Source organism: Dendrobates tinctorius, unplaced genomic scaffold, assembly GCF_039654945.1.
Source record: "Dendrobates tinctorius isolate UK_male_01 unplaced genomic scaffold, ASM3965494v1 ptg000044l, whole genome shotgun sequence".
In the NCBI taxonomy this organism is placed as follows: domain Eukaryota; kingdom Metazoa; phylum Chordata; class Amphibia; order Anura; family Dendrobatidae; genus Dendrobates; species Dendrobates tinctorius.
In genome coordinates this window covers 9,002,127-9,022,978 of record NW_027361712.1, presented here as the reverse complement: position 1 = coordinate 9,022,978, position 20,852 = coordinate 9,002,127, and the positions used below count along the sequence as shown (strand labels likewise).

General features: G+C 46.3%; 1 protein-coding gene across 5 annotated transcripts in view; it reads left to right on the top strand.

The window, feature by feature from the left end:
* SEMA4D (semaphorin 4D) overlaps positions 1-20,852 on the top strand; it is a 143,823-nt gene that overhangs the window by 81,345 nt on the left and 41,626 nt on the right. For all 5 annotated transcript variants that reach the window (XM_073575333.1, XM_073575329.1, XM_073575331.1 and 2 more), the window contains exons 8-9: positions 259-375; positions 1,190-1,341. In XM_073575333.1, coding sequence (XP_073431434.1) covers positions 259-375; positions 1,190-1,341 — 269 coding nt within the window. The remainder of the gene's footprint in view (positions 1-258; positions 376-1,189; positions 1,342-20,852) is intronic.

The following is a 20,852-nucleotide window of genomic DNA, read 5'->3' as shown; positions in this document are numbered from 1 at the left end:
ATTTCTCATCATTACACATAACTATATTTATTTACATCTATGGTTTGGTTTCTTTTCCTTTTGTGGATTGGATGGGTTGTGACTGAGTTCTGGTGAGAATTTCATTTCAATAGCACCTTTTGGTGGAAATGTATTTACTAAGAAAAATGGTGATGTGTTCAATACTTACGTCACCCACAGTGTGTGTGTAATGTATATGTGTGTAAAGAGAATTTAATAATAGATTTAATTTATTTATTTATTTTTTTTTTTCAAAAGATGGAGATTTGTACTCTGGAACATCCTTTACCTTCCTTGGAAGTGAGCCAATCATATGTAGACATTCTCAACAACTAAGCTACTTGAGGACAGAGTATGCTGTACCTTGGCTTAACGGTAAGTCATGAACCTGGACGTTTTACCTATTATTTTTCAGATTACCCTTGCACTATTCATCTTTTTTTCATAGCAAAAGCCAGTAGACTTTGTCTATCTATATTCAGTTGCTCAAAACCTACTTACATGGGCCCAATAGATTATGGGGAATAACTAGTGGCCAGGTATTCTTTCCCTGATGTAACATGCCAAATGATCCCCAAAACTAAAGTATTTGCTATTGCCCACTCATAACCATTCAACTGTCATCCCTGACGGTGAGCAGCGTATTTGTCGTTTCAGGGAGTCACAGGGTGAAAAGTATTCCTGAAGAGCTGCCATGTTGTTAGACAGGGAAAAGACATAATCTGTAATCTGGCAAGCAGTTCTAGCTTCCTGGACCTCTGACCGTGTAATAATTATTATAATCCCTGTGTGGCAATTCAGAGGTTGCCTGGGTGACTGTGTCCAATATTGGGAGTCCTAATTATAAGTAATCTACTCACTCTTAGGATTCCACTGTCTTTGACAGTCCCAGGGTTCATCACATGACCCATATGTGGTTTCTATACTAGAATTCATATGCCAACAGCTTTGAAACTACAGAAAGTGACATATCCTTGGAATCAGGGTCTCTGCATTACGCTGCTCTCAGATTAAATAGCAAAAACCTGCTGACGGTCCCTTTAAGAAAAACTATTTGACTTTTTGCGGGAGAGATGCAATTCTGAATTCTTCAGTGCGCAATTTGTATGAAGGTCACTTATGACTGTTGTGGTAAATTACAGTTCATTTTTGTTCAGTGTTCATAATTGGTTATGTTATGTGTTCATAGAACCCATATTTGTGCACGCGGACATTATCAGGGCTCCTGAGAATAACCCGGAAGGCGATGATGACAAGGTTTATTTCTTCTTCACTGAAGTGTCTGTAGAATATGAGTTTTTCAATAAGCTCCAGATACCGAGGATTGCCAGAGTTTGCAAGGTGGGTTGACTGCCATTTGTTTCTTGCAAAAACTAATATAATGACAATGCCACAAAGCACTAGCATTCTACATACTATCAGGTCGATAACACTAGGGACTCTTAAAGAAGTTGACCCCTACTTGGATGACCTGTTCTAATCCTCCAGGCTTGGTGCTAATAAAATAAAAAAGCTTATACTTGCCTCCCATGTTAGCGCTGTTCCAGCGGTGTTGACACTTGTGTTTCTGGGGCTCTCGTGCGGTTGTTATGGCATGTGAGCCTGACGTCACTGTTCGGCCTTCGGACAAATCGAACATCAACAGGAAGGCAAGGCTGTGGTTGCTCTCACTTCCTCAGGATGTTCAGTTTGTCCGAAGGCGGGAGACTGTGACGCCAGTACTGATTTGGCGCAGGGCTCACGTGTCATAGCAACCGCACAAGAGCTCCGAGAGCGCAAGTGCCAACATTGCTGAAATGACGCCGGCACGAAAGGGGAGTATAAGCTTTTTTTTTTTTTTTTATATTATTATTATAACAGCTCGAAACATTTAGATCAACAAGGGGGTTGTCCTAGTAGTGGAGTTTTCTCAACAATGTCCCCATGACCTCATTGCACACCCTGCCTAATGAAGGGTCTCTTGAACCAAAACATTTCATGTGATGAATAAAAATTACAAAAGCAGTATTTTTACCCTTCGCCACGACAGCACCCACTGGAGGTATCGGATCCGCCCCATTTGGAACAGGAAACCCTACAGGAAAGATAAAAGGGGCGGTCCGCCTTTCCTCCTCAGTTTTTGTTTCCTGTTCCAAACGGAGCCACGATATCCTTCAGGAAAAGAATACCTGGGCCAGGCATGCCGCCTGTGCAGTCTCCTTGGGAACGGCAGGGGCTGCGGTCCAGAGGCCGCGTCGGGGGAGATTCCGTTAGACGGCTCCCCCCTCGTCTGGTGAGCGAAGGGTGATGACGGGGTCCGAGGATGGCCGCCCCGTCTCACCCAGGAGAGCGCCGGCAGGCACCGGGACGCACCGCTGCTGGGAGCGGTAAGAGCGCCAGTGGGGCAGAAGAAAAAAAAAAAAAAAAAGGAGTATGGAGGTCTCCTTTTGAATGGAGGCGCCAGCGGCGGTGCATGGAGAAGGGGACCGCGATGAGAGCGGGGCCGCGCGGTAAAGCGGCGCGGTAGCCGGCCGGCGCACAGTCTCCTGACCCCCCCCGGAAGTAATGGTTGAACTTCCGGGGCGGGATGGCTGAGAGAGCGTCGGGCACGCGCGCGGTGATCCCTGGGAGGAGGAGCAACTTTCGGGGGGACGGCAAAAAAAAAAAAAAAAAAAGGGAGCAGGTTATTTAAACAGCGGCGCAGCTGAGCGGCAATGCAGCAATGTCGTCCCCAACGGAAGCACACGCTCCAGCGGGGGATTATGCAGGAGGTAGCTCCACCAGGGACCGCAACACCGGCCGCAGGAATGAAGCAGGAGAATCAAGGCCTAGGACGTCTCAGCCATCTGATCCGGTAATATAAGGCTTCACTGGGTGAGTGTGCAAAGTATATACTCTACCTACTAAGCTGACCTCTCCATAACCCACCCTCCCCGCCTTGGTGTCCCCTTGTAGACCAAGAAAAGGGATAAATCCAAGCATAAAGAATGTGCGCTATGCTCGGAACCTCTCCCTGACTCCTACCCTAAGAAGCTCTGTAAACAGTGCACCAAAGAGACAAAGCAAGGGACCGCATTGTCGACAAAAGACATTAGAGCTATAATCAGGGAGGAGATACAGGCTATTAACCACGCCAAAACTCCCTCAGAGACTGGCAGCAAGAAGCAGTTAACCCTCAGCTCAGAGTCAGAAGAAGGGGGGTTAATCTCTGACTCCTCACTAACATCCTCGTCATCATCAGACATGGAGGGACAGTCATGTTTCCCCCTAGATAGTGTGGACAACCTAGTCAAGTCGGTGAGAAGCACTATGGGGTGTGAGGAACCAAGGGGTGCCCAAACCGCACAGGACATAATGTTTGCGGGATTGGCTGAAAAGAAAAGGAGAGCGTTCCCGGTAATACCGGCAATTAAGGCCCTAATAAAGAGGGAATGGGAAAAGAATGACCAAAGAAGTTTTCTCCCATCAGCCTCAAAAGGAAAGTATCTTTTCAGCGATGACGAGCTATTAAAATGGACCAAAGTGCCAAAAGTGGATGCCGTTATATCCTCTACTTGGAGACAATCGGCTATTCCAGTAGAGGACGCAGGCTTGTTGGCAGACCCGTTAGACCGCAAGGCGGAATCATCATTGAAGAGGTCTTGGGAGTCTACCACGGGTATATTTAAGCCAGCGGTAGCCACCACATGCACCACTAGATCCATGCTCGTGTGGTTGGACCAGCTGGATCAACAAATCGAGCAAAAGGTGTCCAGAGAAAAATTAAGGGCCGCTATCCCATTGATAAGGGGGGCAGCTGCCTTTATGGCTGATGCGTCGGCAGACACTCTACGGCTGGCAGCAAGATCAGCAGCTCTAGTGAACAACGCCAGAAGAGCGTTGTGGATGAAGAGCTGGAAGGGGGACGCGCAATCAAAGGCTAAGATCTGTGCAACCCCGTGTGAGGGAGAACCTTTAAGAGGCGACCGTTTGGAAGGAGGAGGCAAACGGAAAGACCAAATAGATGGGCCACAAAAGAAGAGAAACAAAAGGGTACCATGTTCAGGGGTCCAACGTTCCGAAGGGAAAATAGAAATTAAAGAATCAGACCCACCTGTAGGGGGTAGATTACGGTTCTTTTATCCAAAATGGGAACAAATATCCTCAAACCCATGGATCTTGAGTATTATTAAAGAAGGAATGAAAATAGAATTCCTTCAAAATCCTTATGATTTCTTTGTCCTAACCTGCCTTAACTCTATGACCCAACAAAAGGCCCTCGAAGAAGAGATTCGGAGCCTACTATGCAAAGGGGTTTTAGTAGAGGTCCCAGAGGGACAGGAAGGTAGAGGCTTCTACTCTCCCTTATTTTTAATTTCCAAACCAGATGGTACATTTAGAACAATTATTAATTTAAGGAAGCTTAATACGTTTATTAAAAATTATAAGTTTAAGATGGAATCAATCAGATCCACCATAAAGCTTCTCTTTCCAAATTGTGTGATGGCGGGGATTGACTTAAAAGATGCTTATTATCATCTTCCTATCCATAATAGATACCAAAAATATCTAAGGGTCGCAGTGGTATTCGATGGCAAGGTCCGTCATTTTCAATACACAGCCATGCCTTTCGGCCTCTCAACAGCACCAAGAATCTTCACCAAGGTGATGGCAGAGGTGATGGCCTATGTTCGTCAAAAAGATACTTTAATCGTACCTTACTTAGACGACTTCCTAATAATCGGGAACTCAGATACCCAATGTACCGAAAGAGTGGCTGATGCAATCTCGTCTTTACAGGACCTAGGCTGGATCATCAATATACAGAAGTCCAGGCTCGTTCCGCAATCCCTCCAGATGTTTTTGGGGTTCCAATTGAACTCCATAACCCAGAAATGTCTACTTCCGCAGGTAAAGATTGCACTAACAAAAGAGAAAGTAGAGGCAGCCATAGATAGACCACGCATGTCTCTAAGAGGGGCAATGTCGCTATTGGGGTCGCTAGATTCCTGTGCCCCTGCAGTCCGGTGGGCCCATTATCATGTCCGCACACTCCAGCATCAGATCCTCCAGGAGGAGAGGCGACATGGTGGTCACCTCGAGAGAAAGAAAACGCAGGAGGTCTTGACTTCTCTGGAATGGTGGATAGAGGATGACCATCTATCCTCGGGAGTCCCATGGGTCATAGTACCATCTAGTATCCTAACCACCGACGCTAGCCCCCAAGGCTGGGGAGCCCATATGGGGAATAGCTTTTGTCAAGGAAGATGGAATAGAGAGGAAAGAGAATACTCGTCTAATTTAAAAGAACTGACAGCAGTATACTATGCTCTACATTATTTCCTTCCACAGCTCCAACAGAAACATGTCAGGATCCTGTCGGACAACACCACCACAGTGGTCTACATAAACAGACGACAAGGAGGTACTCGATCAGAGACTCTGATGTCTTCTGCGGCAAGAATCTTAGACTTAGCCGAAAGCAATTTGTTGTCCCTCTCAGCTCTTCATATCAGAGGAGAGGACAATCAAGAAGCAGATTTCTTAAGCCGACACACACTTCGGCAAGGGGAGTGGTGCCTCAATCACCAGATCTTCCAGAACATAGTGGCTCTATGGGGGCATCCTCAAGTGGACCTCTTTGCCACAAGGGAAAACAGACAAACAAAGACCTTTGCTTCCCTGTCTCCAGCAGATCACCCAGACATACTGGATGCCCTCCAGGCCCCATGGAGATTCAAGCTGGCATACGCCTTCCCTCCATTGATTCTCCTGCCACAAGTGTTTCAGAAAATCAGAGAGGAAAAGGCGAGAGTAATCCTGATAGCACCATTCTAGCCCAAGAGACCGTGGTTCTCGTGGCTACGAATTATGTCAGTGACAGATCCTTGAGTTCTCCCCTCAAACCCCAACCTACTCTCCCAAGGCCCTTTTTTCCACCCTCAAGTGGACAACTTACACTTGACGGCGTGGAACTTGAAAGGCACCTATTAAGATCAAGAGGGTTTTCACAATCCTTAATTACTACGCTCCTGCAGAGCAGGAAGCAGTCCACAACCCAAATTTATAAAAGAATATGGAAGAAATTCCTAGAGTTTCATACAGCATCTCATACAGCAGAAGTCCCGATAGTCCCTATCTTAGAGTTCCTACAAAAGGGAAAGGAATTGGGCTTGTCAGTAAACACACTGAAAGTACAGGTGTCGGCATTGGGGGCGCTGTATGGCCATAATATAGCAGGGAATAAGTGGATATCACGATTCATTACGGCATGTGAAAGAATAACTCCGGTTCACATACCCACAATCCCTACATGGGACTTAAACTTGGTGTTAGACGCCCTTACAGAAGAACCTTTTGAACCGATAGATACGATATCCCTTAAATATTTATCATTTAAGACAGCCCTCTTGGTAGCACTGACATCCGCTAGGAGAGTGGGTGATATCCAGGCCCTGTCCATAGATCCACCCTTTTTGCAGGTATATCGGGATAGATTAATATTGAAGCCAGACCCCTCATACCTGCCTAAGGTATCAACAAGGTACCATAGGTCTCAGGAGATACTCCTCCCAACCTTCTTTTAAGATCCCTCCACTCCGGAAGAGCAGAAATTCCACACTTTGTACGTCAGAAGAACTGTCCTAAAGTATTTTGAAAGGTCCGAGAGCTGGAGGCAGTGTAGGGCTCTCTTCATTTCTTTTCAGGGCCGTAAAAAAGGGTATGGAGTCACAAAGAGCACCATTTCCCGATGGATCAGGGATGCCATTCGTTTAGCCTACTCTGCAAAAAATGAAGAACCTCCGGGAAACATCAGAGCACATTCCACCATAGCAATGGCGGCTTCCTGGGCGGAGAGGGGAGACTTTCCAATTGAAACCATATGTAAGGCGGCAATTTGGTCATCCCCTTCTACCTTCTATAGACACTATAGACTTGATCTTTCGTCTACCTCTGACCTAAGCTTTGGCAGGACTGTCCTTGGCACGGTGGTCCCACCCAGGTGATGGTCTCTGGAATCTCTCCAGTGGGTGCTGTCGTGGCGAAGGGTAAAAAGCCGGATTACTTACCGGTAATGCTCTTTTAATGAGTCCACGACAGCACCCGCTCACTTCCCTCCCTGCTACAAATATCAATGTTAAAAGTATATCTGCTAAAGTTGGATAAGTAAAGATATAAGTACAAGACATTGCCTAATCCTTTTGCGGTCCTCCTGGTACTCTGAAATGCAAAACTGAGGAGGAAAGGTGGACCGCCCCTTTTATCTTTCCTGTAGGGTTTCCTGTTCCAAATGGGGCGGATCCGATACCTCCAGTGGGTGCTGTCGTGGACTCATTAAAAGAGCATTACCGGCAAGTAATCCGGCTTTTTGCTAGCTTGGGGATGTTGCATTAACTCTATGGTTGTGGCAGACCTGTAATACTTTGGAGTACTCTTCTGCATATGTGTGTACTTGGATGAGAGGTGACCAGCTCGCCTACAACGTGCATCCTTCCCCCATATTATATAAAAGAGTTGTATGGCATGAATTTGTATCGCGTATCCTATGTCCCAACAAGGAGAAGGTCCATTGCAGAATGCATGATGACCTCATGTAAACTGTTTTATTGCATGGATGTACTAGGAATACAAATCATTACCTGCTACTATTAAGGATATTTTAAATTGCCTTTTTAGTAAATTAAAGGGGTTGCCCAGGAGAACAAAACATGGCTGCTTTTTTCCAGAAATGTCACCATACCGGTCTGTAGGTTGCCTCTGGTATTTTCCTTCATCCCTAATCAGAGCTAAGCTGAAGTTAAAGGGTATATAGAGGACTTAAAAATAACAAAACAAAATGTGCCTAATCACTAACAGGCAGGTAGTTGCTAACGTACCGATGCCTGGGAATCTGCGGTACATTTAGCACAGTTCATCGTCGTCAGGTGCTCAAGGCGGCTCTCATCATTTTCCCCTGCTCTGCTGGTGATCAGGGTAGAATGCTGAGTTATATACAACTAATAACAGCGAGAGCAGGCGGCAGCTGATGGGACACTTACTCCCATCAGATTACACCTGCTGCCGCGAATAACAGTGAGAGCAGGTTGTGGCTGATGGGAGTATTCATCAGCTGCCCGCGCTATAAATAATAAAGTAAAAAAAACGACGCAGGCTCTCCTGTATTTTTGATAACCAGCCAGGCAAAGCTCACAGCTGTGGGCTGCCACCCTCAGCAAGGCTGGTTATGAAGAATAGAGGGGACCCCCATTTTTGACAACTAGCCTTGCTAAAGCAGACAGCTGGGGGCTGCTATTCTCAGGCTGATGCTATGGATATTGCCCCCCCCTCACTCCACATGGTAAAAGCAGAAGCCCCAGCTGCCAAGAAAAGGCACATTTATTAGATATGCCAATTCTGGCACTTTGCCAAGTTCTTCCCACTTACAATGTAGCGTTGGTAAGTGGGGTAATATTTGTGGGATTGATGTTACCTTTGTATTGTCTGGTGACATCAAGCCCACGGCTTAGTAATAGAGAAGAATCTATAAGACACCTATCCATTACTAATCCTATAGTTGTATGGTAAATAAACACAGCCAGAACAAATTTTGCTTTTTACTTAAAATCAAAATAAAAGTTTTACATTTTTATTTAAAAATAACAAAAACAGTTCTACTCGCGTCTCCTGTAATAAAGCAGAAATAGAAAACAACAATATCCCTCTTCCGGCGCCTGTGCACTGCAGTAATCTGGTCTGCCCTCAACAGGGCAGAGCTGTGCGCCTGAGCCGTGATGGCCAGGAAGGAAGAGGACCCGGAACGCCCCTGGGTGAGTATAATCTAACTCCTTTTTCTTATCTTTCAGGTATCATTGGGGGCTTATCTACAGCATTACATAATGCTATAGATAAGCCCCTGATGGTGGCTGCAGCGGATAGGCAAAAAAATTGATGACAGATTCCCTTTAATTGTACTCCTCAAAATTGAGAAATACTTACACGCATACTATTCCAAGCCAGCAGTGCTGTGGATATATCAGTAAGCCCACAGACATTAATCATAGTTTGGGGAATGGATTATGCTGGAAATGTATCTGAGGTCTACTTTTGCATATTTTCTCTTAAGTGTTGCAAGAGGCTTCTGCACGGCTGTGTTTTGTCTTAACCGGCGATGACAGGTGGAAATTCATGCAAAGCTGTCATCACTCAAACCAAGAAATGAGCCCAGCTGCCTGGTCCTATCACTCGGGCACACAGAAGGGTGCCAATATTTCAGAATTGACGGCCTCAATTGTGCACGGAGAAACTCTTATTGGCGTTCACATGCGTCTTCTGCCGCAGTGACAATACTGAAATCCTGGCCTAATGACAGCAATTTAGGCACTGCCACTCCACCCTTACTACTATTAACTGAGGGATGGTGATTACCGCTATTAAAGGCACACGCATATAGCTTTCTGAAGATATGCTCATTACTACTGGTAATACCTTCATTTTTAAAAGGGAGTGCCTGTTTTAGACGCCCTTTTACGTTGATTAATTTTAAGCTAAAGGATACAGTAGCACCAGATAAACGAAAGATAATGTAGGTTTGAATTTCGAGTATTATTAAATGGCAAATGGTTCACTGTGGTGCAAAGGATTTCTTACTGCAGATATTGTCCAGTTTTGCCGTCACCAGCCACAAATGTGCACTAAAACATATATTCATCTCACAGTATGTGTATTGTGCCTCACCCGTAAAGCATCCAGGGAATGAAATAAGACTTCTTTCCACTCAGGACCATTCTCAACTTGTATCTGGGCTAATGTAAAAAAAAAAAATGGGAGCATTACAGATGCATCCAATATGCTGTCTCCAAGCTTTCCAGTGACCCACAGTGCGTGTATTGTGGAGATGATGAATAAAATGGGCCACTAGCACTGAGGAATACTAACCGCTGAGGAAAGCTATGTGTGCTATGAATTGAAGAATTTTTCCATGGTGTTCATGCCTGACACTTTTGAGCAGAATATACCGTGATAGAGGCACAGGGCACGTACTTGTCTTCCAGACTGGGGTTTCCATGCGGTAAAAGTGAAGAGGTGGCCACCCCTGTGCTGTTCTATGGGTGTTCTGAAAACAAGCAAGCCGCTCTCAGCAGTTTTCAGGGCTCCTGAAGAAGTATGTCCCCTCTCCATTCCCAGCTGCCAGAAGATGGATGTTGGACTTAACCTCTTAGTGACCAGGCCACATTTGTCTAATTTGACATGTCCCTCTGTGGGAATAACCCCAGAATGTTTCAACATATCAGTGAGAGATTTGTTGTTTTTTTTTTGTGACATTTTATTTTATGATAAGTTTAGGTAGATAAGTTTTGTGTTTATTTATAAAAATATGTGAAAATCTACAAATGTCTAAAAAATTGGTATTCAAGCTTTGATTATCCCTTTAATCCAGACAGTCATAAATGGATTTCCTTCATGTCTGCTTTACATCAGCACCAACTGTAAAATGTTGTTTTATTTTGTCAGGACATTAGAAAGTTTAAAATGCAGCAGCAATTTTCCTTTTTTTTTTTTTTTTTTTTTTTTCCAAGGAAATTTGCCAAAAACTTATTTTTTTAGAGACCTATTCAGTTTTGAAGTGACTATGGGTGACCTTTGTGTTGGAAAACCCCCAAAAGTTATCTAATTTATTTGTTTGTTTTTTTAAAAAGCCCTCCTCAAAATATTCAAAACTGCCGTCAGATAGTTTATTAACCCTTCAGATGCTTTTCAGGGATTAATGCAAATTGGCATGACCAGAAAGAAAAATGTTATTTTTACCACCTAAAAGTTGGTAACTTCTGAGCGGGTCCCTATAGCTGGCATGATCTCAGAGTGTAGATGGGGTTACAGACAGAGAACTCACACTGTTAACTGTCTAGATGCCATAGTCCATATTGACAGCAACATCTAAAGAGTTAAATGGCCATGGTTGGTGCCAACATCAGTCAAGACTGCAGCAGGGTTTCATCTATAGTGTACAGCTGTTGTGTTTTCATTTGTTGGGGGAGGCTATTCTCATAGATCAGGTCAGTTTTAAGCTGTATTGGTAGTAACTAAGGGGTTAATAATGGGAATCAGATCAATAAGACGTTCATGGCATATCCCATGGAATACCCCTTAAATGTTGACACGCAGGAGATTCTTGTGAAATGGTGTAAATTCAGGAGCCCTGGTTTTTAGGCTGTGCCCTGTTGAATATACTTGCAATCTGTCTAGTAGTCTAATCCTGCTGTTTCCACAGCAACCTGAGGCCCCAGAGATATCAGACTGTGGGCTAAACATTTCACCTAAGATCTACAGTGTTATACTGGGCTAGAGGGCAAAGCCCATAAGGGTATGTTACCACGGTCAGGGGTGGCTCCCGGGATTTGACGCAGGTGAAATCTGCATCAAATCTGCATCTGATATCACTGGCAGGTCACCTGCTTTTTTTTTTTTTATGCGTTTTTTTCATGCGTTTTTCCACATGCTTTTTTGATGCGTTTTTTCATTGCATGCATTTATTTTGTCCCTTGAAATAAAGCTAATTGAAAGTTGGCTTTTGGGAAGGAAAAAAAGCAATTTCCTGTGGGTATGTGCACAGTCAGTAAACGCTGCGGGTTGGACGCTGTGTACATCCGCAGCGTCCAACCTGCAGTCCAGCTGTTGCAGCATAGTGGATGGGATTTCAAGAAATCCCATGCCAGCTATGCATGCACAGACGCCTGCAACTTACTGCGGAGACGTAAATGTGGCGCGTCTTTCCAGACTGCAGCATGTCAATTTATGTAGTGGAGACGCTCCGTCTGTGCTGTGTAAATTACACGTACACTTTCATTAGATGTGGTAAAACCACATTATCTTCCTAATCACATGTGTGCTAAGTGCAGGAATGCAGCTTACTACACATGTGTACAAATTTACATAATGGTGAATCCTGTGGCAGCTGGAAGTACATGACACAAAGTGGAGGAAAGCACAGAGAGAGAGGTCCCCTCCTTTTTAACAAATAATAACTTTAAAAAAAAAAAAAAAAATGGTGTGGGGCCCCCCTATATTTGTGAACTACCCAGAGTAAAGCGGACTACAGGGACTGGTATTTCAGGCTGGTAAGGATCCAAAATCCATGAACCTTACTAGCCTGATAATACCAGGTCGCAGCAGTCTGCTTACCTTGGATGGTTAGCAAAAATAGTGGGATCCCCTCCAAAAAAATAGCATGGGGTCCCCCTATGTTTGTTAACCAGCCAAGGAAAAAGCAGACAGCTGTGGCTTGGTATTCTCATGCTGGCGAGGCCCATGGATTTTGGCCCTCACCAGCCTAAAAATAGTAGCCCGCAGCCGCCGCACAATTGGTGCATCCAAAGATGCGCCAGTTGTAGCATTTTACCCGGCTCTTCCCACTTGCCCTGTAGTGGTGGCAAGTGGGGTAATATTTGTGGGGTAGATGTCACCTTTGTATTGTCCGGTGACATCAAGCCCAGGAGTTAGTAATGGAGAAGCGTCAATGAGACACCTATCCATTACTAATAATATAGATACATGGTAAATAAAGACACAGCCAGAATAAAATCCTTTACTTGAAATAACGACACAGACTCCTTTATTAGTCTTAATTAAACCATATTTACTGCATCACCTAATCCCTCGATCTTCTGTAATAAAAATAAAATAAAAAAGCAACAGTATACCATACCTGTCCGCTGAGAAGATATGGACTCGTCGTGGGACAGGATGTATCTCTGCTACATCTGTATGTCAGGCTGAACAGTGGCATTATGCCATCATCCAGCCTGACATCCAGACACAGCGGAGCTCGTTCTCCAGCGTTCACCTGCACTGAAGTTCTCTCAATCAGCTGACCGTGAGAACTTCACCTGCACTGAAGTTCTCTCAATCAGCTGACCGTGAGAACTTGCTTAGAGACTGGAGATAACCCTGGCAGTTTTCGTGGTCAGCTGAGCTCATTGCGAGAACTGCAGTGGACGTGGACTTCCGGCTGTAGCACAAGGTAAGATGTTATTTAAATTAGTTGACATGAGTAGTAAGCTGCATTCCTGCACTTACTACACATGTAACTAGAAAGATAATGCGGTTTTACCACATGTAATGATAGTCTATGGGAAACTTATGCTGCGGAGACTCAGTGTCTCCGCAACATAAATAGACATGCTGCGGTCTGAAATCATGTGCTGCATGTCTGTTTACACAGGGATGCCGCGGGCGTCTCTGAGTACATAGTGAAGATGGGATTTCTTGAAATCCCATCAACTATGCTGTAACATCTGGCCGCTGCGGGTTTGGTTTGATGCTGCGGATGTACGCAGCGTCCAACCCGCAGTGTTTACTGACCGTGGGAACATACACTAACAGTTTCTCACCTTTATACCTTGTGTTATCACATACTACTAGTAGCTTATTGCACTTTATGTTAATGCAGCTGATGTGCAGACACTTTAGGCTACGTGACCACTATCAGAAATAGTAGCGTTTTGGACGCAGCGTATTTTTGTAACTATGCAGATTTACCACATCTAATGACAGTCTGTTGGGGAAAACTGGCGGTGGAGACAGTGTCTTTGCTACAGAAATTGACAAGCTCCATCTAGTAAACCCTCACTACAAGTGAGTATACGCAATGGGAAAGAACTTGCGTATTAGATTAGGCATCATTTAAAAGGTTTTGTTAATATTTTTACATCTTGCTGATATTCAGACTTTTAAGGGGTTTTCCAGTTTTTGGCTCATCCTCTTGATGTATTGTTGTCTGTAGTGCAGACATCACATCGACAACGCTTCATCTAATCCGTGAGTTCAAGCATCCCTGAGCTGCTTGTGCCATCAACTTCGGCAGAACCACTGATCTCACTGACTGCAGCGCTGCAAACATGTCAGCGCTTTAGACAGTAGTGGACATCGGGAGTAGCAGCAGAGACACTGTACTGGACCCAGGAAGGGTGAGTATTGTGCAGCTTCGTTGTTGTTTTTTTTTTATGTTTTTTTTTTTTTTTTTTTAAACCATCTGCAACAACTGGGGGGATAGGGTTAACACATTTATTACATTATTACTTAACAGTGTGATCATTAACTTTACACCTCATATCTTAAGGGACAGTCAAAACCTAAATATCTTCCTGCTGGGTTTGTAAAAATGGTGTCTTCTGACTTCTCTTCTCTAGATATTGCTTGGCTTTAAGGGGTTAATACAATTTGTCCATCTAGAAGTTTGGTCAGATGCGTTTTTTTTTTTTTTAAATAGTGTCAATACTTAGTTGCTTAGTTATTACTGATTTTGTTATTTTTGCCAATATCAGTGAGCACAGAAGCGTATAACATCTCAGTAACCTACATTATATAAGGTCAATGTCTTCTTATCATACATAGAATGCATATAGACCTGACTCCAGTCTGAATAGTGTGTATCTGTGTAGATCTTGATGGGTTGTCCGGTCTTTTGATGAAAGTTGGCAGTCACTATTTGACTGCAGACTCCTGAATCCTTACAGAGAGCACAAAGTACACTGTCCAGATTATCTGCTATTATCAGGAAGATGGTGCGGTCACCAACAATTTGCATACATGCAGTCACATGCTGAGTAGATGTGCTTGGCCTTTCTCAGTGCAAGTGAATTGAATGAGGCTTTGCATGTATATTCAGAATGTTGCTGGAAGTGCACAATTTGTATAATTGCAATCATGTGACCACCCTGTCGTGCTGGTAATACTGGAAAATCCTGACAGCATGCGGTCCTTAAGCTGTAAAGATTCAGAAGAGTGACTGCAGACTTCTAGTGGAAGACTGAACAAACATTTAAAGAAACATTCCCTAATTTATTTCCAGACTTCTATCATAAAGAAGGTGGGAAACAAGTGGTGAATGTAAAATGTTCTTTATTTTTCTCGTACTTTTTTTCATCTTCGGCGAGAATTACACAGCTCTCCACCTTTCTTCCTGATTGTGAATGCCCACGGTCACCATCTAATTCTTGTTTGTGTCAGTAAATATGCACCAAGTGTCATTTTTTCACTATTCTGATGAGCAAGACCATATTAATAAATTGATGTTGTGCATTGTTTTGGCACAGTATGACAGCACATAATTAACCCCTTAACGACTGCCGATACGCCTTTCAACAGTCGCATTTAAGGGGCCTTATTCCTCAGTGCCGCTTTTTAACGGCGCTGAGAAATCAGGGAATAGCGCCCCCAGCGGCGAAAAATCTCCGGGGTCTTGGCTACCGTCCCTAGTCTAGTGATCGTCGTTATTCACAGAATAGCGGCGATCGCAAAAAAGTCTGATTTTCCCTTCACCCATGACAGCACCACCTGAGAGAGGGATCCGCCCCACCAGGACAGGAACCTACTGAGACATAAGGGGTGGCACCTCTCCCCCGCTTCAGTTGGGTTTGGGTTCCTGTCCTGGAAGGAACCCCACTGTCGGCGGTACCTGTCATGGGCGAAGAAAAGAAGATGGACCCAGCCCCGTCCCGGCGCAGGAAGAACAGGTGTCTCACCTGCAGCGTCGGCCATCGGGTGCTGGATGCGCAGTCCCCGGGCCCTCCGGGGTTCCGGGTTCGTGCGGGCGTCAATGGGGTCTGCGGGAAGCCCCCACCGCGCCGCCCTCCCCTCGCGCACGCCGCATCTCGATCCCCATAGCAGGGGAGAGACGCTGGCTTCTTCCGGCCGCTGACGTCAGCGGCGCGTTGCATGCTGGGTGCGCCGGCTGACGTCAGAGAAGGGCGACGGTATAATGGCGCCGGGTGCGACGCCGGCCGGCTTTCTGAAGCGGTCGGCCAGCAGTCGCAGGGGGGAGGGGAGAGACACGCTCACCTGAGCGGAGGCGCGTTATTTAAAAAGAGAAGGCGGCAGCAAACGGCGGTGCAACATGGAGTCAGAGCAGGAACGTTCAGCGTCCCTGCCTCCCTCTCAGCCCTCTGGCAGAAAGCATGGAAACCATTCCAGCAGCAGTCGCCCCAGCCGCAGGTCGGGGGGCTCCTCAAGATCCAAAGAGCGCAGGTCACATGCCCCGACGCAGCCTCCGAGTCCGGTACCCTTGATTTCGGGTGGTGAGTGATCTTCGTGAATGTTAGCATTATGTTAATAGGGGCTTCTGTTGTATGCTTCACCCTGTAGGAAAGGCCCAGAAAAGCGGGAAGCAAGAAGAACAATAGGGATTGTGCTATATGTAAATCTCCCCTAGCAAGAGATTGGCAAAAAGATCTCTGTGCTGCGTGCATTCAGCGGACTATGGCAGAGGAAGCGCCTAGTTTTGCAGCCAATCTGATATCTGCCCTAAGGTCAGAAATGGAAGGCTCAATTAAGTCCCTATTGAAAAAAGGGAAAAAAACCAGGAAAGATCCCCCTAGTTCCCCCTCGGATTCCGCGTCAATGTCATCTCAGGCGGAAAAATCATCCTCCTCAGACAGCGACATGGGGGGTAAACCATGTTTCCCTGTAGAAGACACAGACGCCCTCCTAAAGGCCATTAGAGCTACAATAGGCCTACAGGAAGAAAAGGCGGCTAAAACCCTTGAGGACGTCATGTTTGGGGGGCTTCAGGAGAGGAAAAAAACGAACCTTTCCAGTAAATGAGAAAATCCAGGCACTTATTGAGAAAGAGTGGAAAAAGCCCGAAAAATCGGGGGCCCTTCCATCCACTTCTAAGAGACGATATCCCTTTGATCATAAGGATGCGGAGATATGGGACAAAATCCCCAAAATAGATGCAGCAGTGTCCAGGTCCTCCAAAAGGTCGGCCCTGCCCCTGGAAGATGCAGGGGTTCTTAGAGACCCGCTAGACAAGAAGGCGGACTCATATTTGAGGCACGCATGGGAAGCGACAGCAGGAGGACTAAAACCGGCGATAGCGGGCACTTGCACGGCACGCTCCCTCATGATCTGGCTGCAGCAGTTAGAAGAAAAGCTGGCTTCAAGGGTCCCAAGAGAGAAAATCTTATCGGAGATGTACCGTATTTTTCGCTTTATAAGACGCTCCGGATTATAAGACGCACCTCAAATTTTGAGGAGAAAAATAGGAAAAAAAGTTGTGTTTTTTTAATAAAATGGTGGTGCTTCTGATAATCCAGGCGTCTTATTGCTTACCGGTCTGCCCCCGGGGTGCTGTCGCCCGGTCTGTCCCCGGGGTGCTGCCGCCGCGCTGGGTCCCTCGGGTGCTGCCGCCGCCGCGCTGGGTCCCCCGGTGCCTGCCGACACCGTCGGGCTCTGTCCCGTGCTGCGTGGGGGCTCTGCCGTTCCATCCATGCCTGTGCGGTGGCTTGCTTCCTGGAAAATGGCCGCCGCGCAAGCGCAGATGGAGATCTCGGCATTGAAATCTCGGGAGATGAGATTTCAGTGCTGAAATCTCATCTCCCGAGATTTCAATGCGAGATCTCCATCTGCGCTTGCGCGGCGGCCATTTTCCAGGAAGCAAGCCACCGCACAGGCATGGATGGAACGGCAGAGCCCCCCACGCAGCACGGGACAGAGCCTGACGCGGCGGCAGCACCCGGAGGACCCAGCGCGGTGGCGGCAAGTATCGGACACCCGCAGCGGCAGCACAAAAAAAGTATGTTTGCATTGTAAGACGCACCCCTATTTTCCCCCCAAATTTGGGGGGGGAAAAGTGCGTCTTACAAAGCGAAAAATACGGTATCTCTTGCACGGGGCAGCAGCTTTTTTGGCCGATACCTCGGCGGACTCTATGCGGATGACAACCAGGGCAGCGTCACTATCAAATGCTGCTAGACGCGCGATATGGCGTAAGGGCTGTCCGGGTGACCTTCAATCCAAGGCCAAATTATGCTCTCTCCCCTGCGATGGTCGTTTCTTGTTCGGCAAGAACTTGGACGATATACTGGAGAAAGCAGGTGATAAGAAAAAAGGCTTCCCCAGATTCCCTGTGGATCAGAAGAGACAGCCCTCTTGGAGGGGGAGATTCAATAGGGGGCATCCTCCTGCTGACGGGAAGATGGGAGGATAAAAGAGAAAAAGAATCGGGGTTTATGTTTGGTGGAGGCACCTCCATCTCAAAGAAGTCGCCACAGTGACGCCAGTATTCCAGTGGGGGGGAGATTGGCACTCTTTTTCCAAGCTTGGGAGAAGATCTCCTCCAACGCCTGGATCCTAACCATCCTAACAGAAGGCCTGAAAATTCCCTTTATTCGTCAGCCAAAACCCGTGGTCGTCATCACACCCATCAGGAAGGTGACCGAAGAGCAGGTGGCCTTAGAAACAGAGATCCTGAGCCTGATAGACAAGTGGGTACTCCGAGGTACCACACATACAGGAAGGGAAGGGGTTCTATTCACCCCTTTTTCTGATAAAAAAAACCAGATCAAACATTCAGGACAATCATAAATCTCAAACGGCTCAATCTATGGATAAGGAACTCGACCTTCAAGATGGAATCGGTAACTACGGCGGTTAAGCTGCTACTCCAAGATTGCTTCATGGCCGTAGTCTATTTAAAGGATGCGTATTATCACATCTCTATCCACCCAGATTACCAGAAATACTTGAGGGTAGCACTTTATATTCAAGGCACACTAAGGCACTTTCAGTTCAGGGCTCTTCCGTTTGGCATATCTATAGCCCCGAGAGTTTTCACCAAGGTCATAGCGGAAGTGACAGCCTTTCTCCGGATTCACGACGCGGTCATAATACCATACCTGGATGATTTTCTCATAGTAGGCAGCTCAGAGGACCACTGTACAGCGCAGTTGACCCGGGTGATCAACACCTTGCAGGAATTAGGGTGGATAGTCAATTTCAAAAAATCAAAATTGCAACCCCTAAAAAAACAGACCTTCCTAGGATTCATACTAGACTCAGAAAAGCAAGAGTGTCTGCTCCCAGAGTCCAAAATAGAAAAGGTGCAGAATCTGGCCTTGACGGGCCAAAACCAACCACGTATGACATTAAGAAGAGCAATGTCCCTGCTAGGTACCCTAACATCCTGTATTCCAGCGGTCAGGTGGGCTCAGTTTCACACCCGGCAACTCCAGTGGGAGATACTAACAGCACAAAGATCGCTAAGAGGGCGTTTAGAAGGAAAGCTGGAGCTTTCCTTAAAAACCAGAGACTCTCTCAATTGGTGGCTGGACGAGATAAATCTGACCTTGGGAATACCGTGGGACAGACAGACATCAGATATAATCTTAACAGATGCAAGCTCCTCGGGGTGGGGGGCACACCTAAGGGGCATCATAGGTCAAGGTTCCTGGACGCGTCAAGAAAAGGAAGCATCCTCCAACCTGAGAGAACTATGGGCAGTGAGCAAGGCCCTAAGTCACTTTATTCCGCTACTCCAGGGTCGAAATGTATGCATCATGTCAGACAACAAGGTAGCAGTGGCATACATCAACCACCAAGGAGGGACAAGATCACACTCCTTAATGGAAGCAGCGAGAGACATTCTGAGCAGAGCAGAGGAACACCTACGTAGACTCCTTGACAGCCTTACATATAAAAGGGGCAGAAAACATAGAGGCAGACTTCTTGAGTCGCAATACCCTGAAGCAGGGGGAATGGGCGCTAAACCGGTCCATTTTTCAAAAAATAACTCTGCTTTGGGGGAAACCGGTGATAGACCTTTTTGCCAACAAACACAACAGGCAAACAGAAAGGTTCTGCTCTCTAAACCCGAGAGAAAAACCATGGGCAGTGGACTCGTTGCACATCCAGTGGAACTTCAGGCTAGCTTATGCGTTCCCCCCAGTGGCTCTGATCCCAACAGTTGTCAGAAAAGTCAGAAACGATCAAGCCAGGGTGATTCTAATAGCTCCATTTTGGCCAAAAAGGCCCTGGTTTGCTCTGCTACGAAGGATGTCCCTCTCCGATCCATGGGTTCTGCCAGAAATCCCGGACCTACTAGCTCAAGGTCCAATATTCCACGCTCAGGTCAAAGGATTCCATCTGACGGCGTGGAATTTGAAAGGTCGCTTTTAACGGATAGAGGGTTCTCCCCCGGGTTGGTGGCCACCCTGCTAAAGAGTAGGAAACCAGTGACGACTAACGTCTACGGCAGAACATGGAATAAGTTCCTGCAGTTCTTAGGTAGGCCGTTCGGAAAAGAGCCCCCGATTAATGCCATCCTGGAGTTCTTACAATCGGGGTTGCAGATGGGGTTAGCAGTGAACACACTTAAAGTTCAGGTGTCTGCACTAGGGGCGCTCTACAACTGCAAATTGGCATCAAATAGGTGGGTAGTCAGATTTATTAAATCCTGCCATAGAGCTAGGCCTATCCCAATACCCAGAATAGCCCCCTGGGATTTAAACCTAGTGCTAGAAGCCCTTACAAAAGATTCGTATGAGCCATTACATCAGCTACCCCTAAAGTTTCTGACCCTAAAAACAATCCTGTTAGTGGCCCTCACGTCAGCCCGCAGGATAAGCGATTTACAGGCTCTCTCAGTAAATCCACCTTATACGCAAGCCTTTCAGGATAGGGTAGTGTTAAGAACAGACCCCGCTTATCTGCCCAAAGTAGCATCAGATTTCCATCGGGGCTAGGAAATTGTCCTTCCATCTTTCTGCAAGAACCCAAAAAATCTGGGGGAGGAAAAATTCCATAATCTGGATGTTAAGAGAGCTCTCGTAGAATACATATCTGACTAGCCAGTTGAGGAGGTCCCAGTCCCTATTCGTAGCTTTTCAGGGTGCCAGGAAAGGCTATGGGGTTTCAAAAGGGACTATTGCTAGATGGATTAGGGAGACCATTAGCGTAGCCTACACAGCTAGTGGTATCCCGATTCCTGTCGGCATCAAGGCTCATTCCACCAGAGCCGTGGCGACCTCCTGGGCTGAGAAAGCAGAGGTATCGATTGAACAGATTTGTAAGGCCGCTACCTGGGCCTCACCTTCAACCTTCTTTAAGCACTATAGGTTGAATCTATCCTCCTCTGCTGA